Consider the following 2,344-nt stretch of genomic DNA (forward strand, 5'->3'; position numbering starts at 1 on the left):
TTCCTCGGGTGGCAGCCGGGGAAGGACCCTGCCCCGGGGGCAGCCACCGGGCGGGCTCCCGCGTCCCGATGGAAACGGCCCCCTCCGGTTGCAGGTGCCTTCTGCATTCCGCTGTACGTGCCCTATGTGCTGACGGGGAGGTGGATCTTCGGGAGAAGCCTCTGCAAACTCTGGCTGGTAGTTGATTACCTGCTTTGCACCTCTTCGGTCTTCAACATCGTCCTGATTAGCTATGACAGATTCCTCTCGGTGACAAGAGCGGTGAGTCCTGTCGTGACAGCTGAGAGAGGAATAACTCTCCTCTTGCTTTATTCTCCAGAGTCTCTGCAATAATTAAAAGCTCTTTGAATCCTTCAGAAATTACGAATCGTTCAGCCCCGCGATGGAAAGCAATAATTAGCCACAAATACATAATTCAGCTGTGGCTTCAGATTAGTATTTCGGGCATAATTAAATCATTTACAGTTCAGACCCCCGTTGTGCAGGTGTTCCCTTCCCAGAGGACAGGACAGTGGTGTACAAGTGAGTCAGTGAGCAGACCTGTTGCTAACTTGCAGGGGCTTATTATGTGCAGGACAAATAAAGGGATGCAGTGGGACACCCAGCTCCTCCCTGGCTACCCAGGCAGTAGCCTGCAGTACCAGCTTCAGCAGGGCACAGCCCTGAGGTGTCTGGGCGCATGGTGAGATGAAAATGCTCAGCCTTTCACAGGAGATAACAAGCAATTTGCAGGCAGATCCGATGCATTGCTGTGTGCTTCTTCCCTGACTCCAAGTAGAATGCGGATTAGCTGTGAGGTTCAGCGAGAGCCAGAGCCAGACTCCTGCTGAGCCCAGCAGTTTGGGACATGCCTCGCCCCTGGAGTCACAGACAGTAGCCGAGGACAATTCAGGCAAGCAGTGGGGTGCAGCTGGGGCCCAGCCAGGTCAGTACATTTCCAGCAAGCAGATGCCACATCTGGTGCTGGAGCTGCAAGATGAGGGTTCTAAGTCCTCCCTGCAGGAGTGTGATTTATTTAGCAATCACTTCTGTTGCCTGTGGCATGTGAATTTGTCAGACTGCTGGGATATTGCCTAGCAACTTTGCCACGAACGCTGACAGTTCAGATGTGAAGAGGCTCAAGCAGCTGGGGCGCTGACCATGCTTACGAAAGGGTTTGCCCATTGCAGGTCGCCTACAGAGCCCAGCAAGGCAACACCAAGCAGGCGGTGCTGAAGATGGTGGTGGTTTGGGTATTAGCGTTCCTGCTTTACGGACCCGCCATTATCAGCTGGGAGTACGTATCAGGCCGGAGTATCATACCCACGGGGGAATGCTACGCTGAATTTTTCTACAACTGGTATTTTCTCATGACAGCCTCCATGCTGGAGTTTTTCACCCCTTTCATCAGCGTCTTGTTTTTCAACCTTAGCATTTACCTGAACATACAGAAGCGTACCAAAATCCGCATGGATGTTTTCCACGAAGTGCACAACCAGCCCTTCACTGAAGAGACGGAAATGAGCCCAGCAGCAAAGCTTTCTTTGAAATGCTGTAAGTGGGAGCAGAAGGAGCCAGCTGAAACCCTCGACCTCTTCAAGAGCAAGGCTCAAGCAGCAGCCTCCACTGCCAGCCTGGGTGCCAAAGACCTGCTGTCGACAAGCGCCGAGAGCTCCGGGAAACCCAAGTGTTGCAACAAAAAGAGCTGCAAAAATTCAGCCTCCGCTCTGTCCTTAGAGAAACGGATGACGATCGTGTCCCAGAGCATGACGCAGCGCTTCAGGCTTTCTAGAGACAAGAAAGTGGCTAAATCGCTGGCCATCATCGTGGGCATTTTTGGGATTTGCTGGGCACCGTACACTCTCCTGATGATCATCCGCGCTGGCTGCCACGGCCGCTGCATCTCTGACTACTGGTACGAGACTTCCTTTTGGCTGCTGTGGATCAACTCGGCTGTCAACCCTGTCCTATACCCGCTCTGCCACTACAGCTTCAGACGAGCTTTTATTAAACTCCTGTGTCCCAAGAAGCTAAAGATTCAACCTCACACTCCCCTTCAGAACTGCCTGAAGTGAAGGGTGTGGATGGGAACAGCCTCATTTTAATACAAGCAAAAGTATTGGATACAAGGAAAAGTTCTGGAGAAGTGCTGTAGCTTGTTGCCTTGGGAGAACCTGGGAGTGCTGATCTAGGGGCATGTGAGGAAGGCAGCAGTGAGACGACTATTAATTTATTCTAGTCCCTCCACAACAAAATCTCACAGAATAGAAGGGTAGGGGGGTTTTGACCATTAACCACAGCAGTGAAGTCTGTCCCCTCCACTTGGCAGGTGCCACGGAAGAGCTCTGCTGCCACCTAGTCAGCC

At 52.3% G+C, this 2,344-nt stretch overlaps 1 protein-coding gene across 1 annotated transcript; it reads left to right on the top strand.

Annotated features, from left to right (window-relative positions):
• Positions 1-94: 94 nt before the first annotated feature.
• HRH3 (histamine receptor H3) lies at positions 95-2,054 on the top strand (the record flags this gene model as incomplete). The annotated part of the gene is made up of 2 exons (XM_010135005.1): positions 95-261; positions 1,170-2,054. Coding segments are annotated over 2 exons (1,052 nt in total), but the record flags the coding sequence as incomplete, so codon positions are not given.
• Between the last annotated feature and the right edge of the window lie 290 nt (positions 2,055-2,344).

This window comes from Buceros rhinoceros, unplaced genomic scaffold (assembly GCF_000710305.1).
Source record: "Buceros rhinoceros silvestris isolate BGI_N320 unplaced genomic scaffold, ASM71030v1 scaffold11954, whole genome shotgun sequence".
In the NCBI taxonomy this organism is placed as follows: Eukaryota; Metazoa; Chordata; class Aves; order Bucerotiformes; family Bucerotidae; genus Buceros; species Buceros rhinoceros.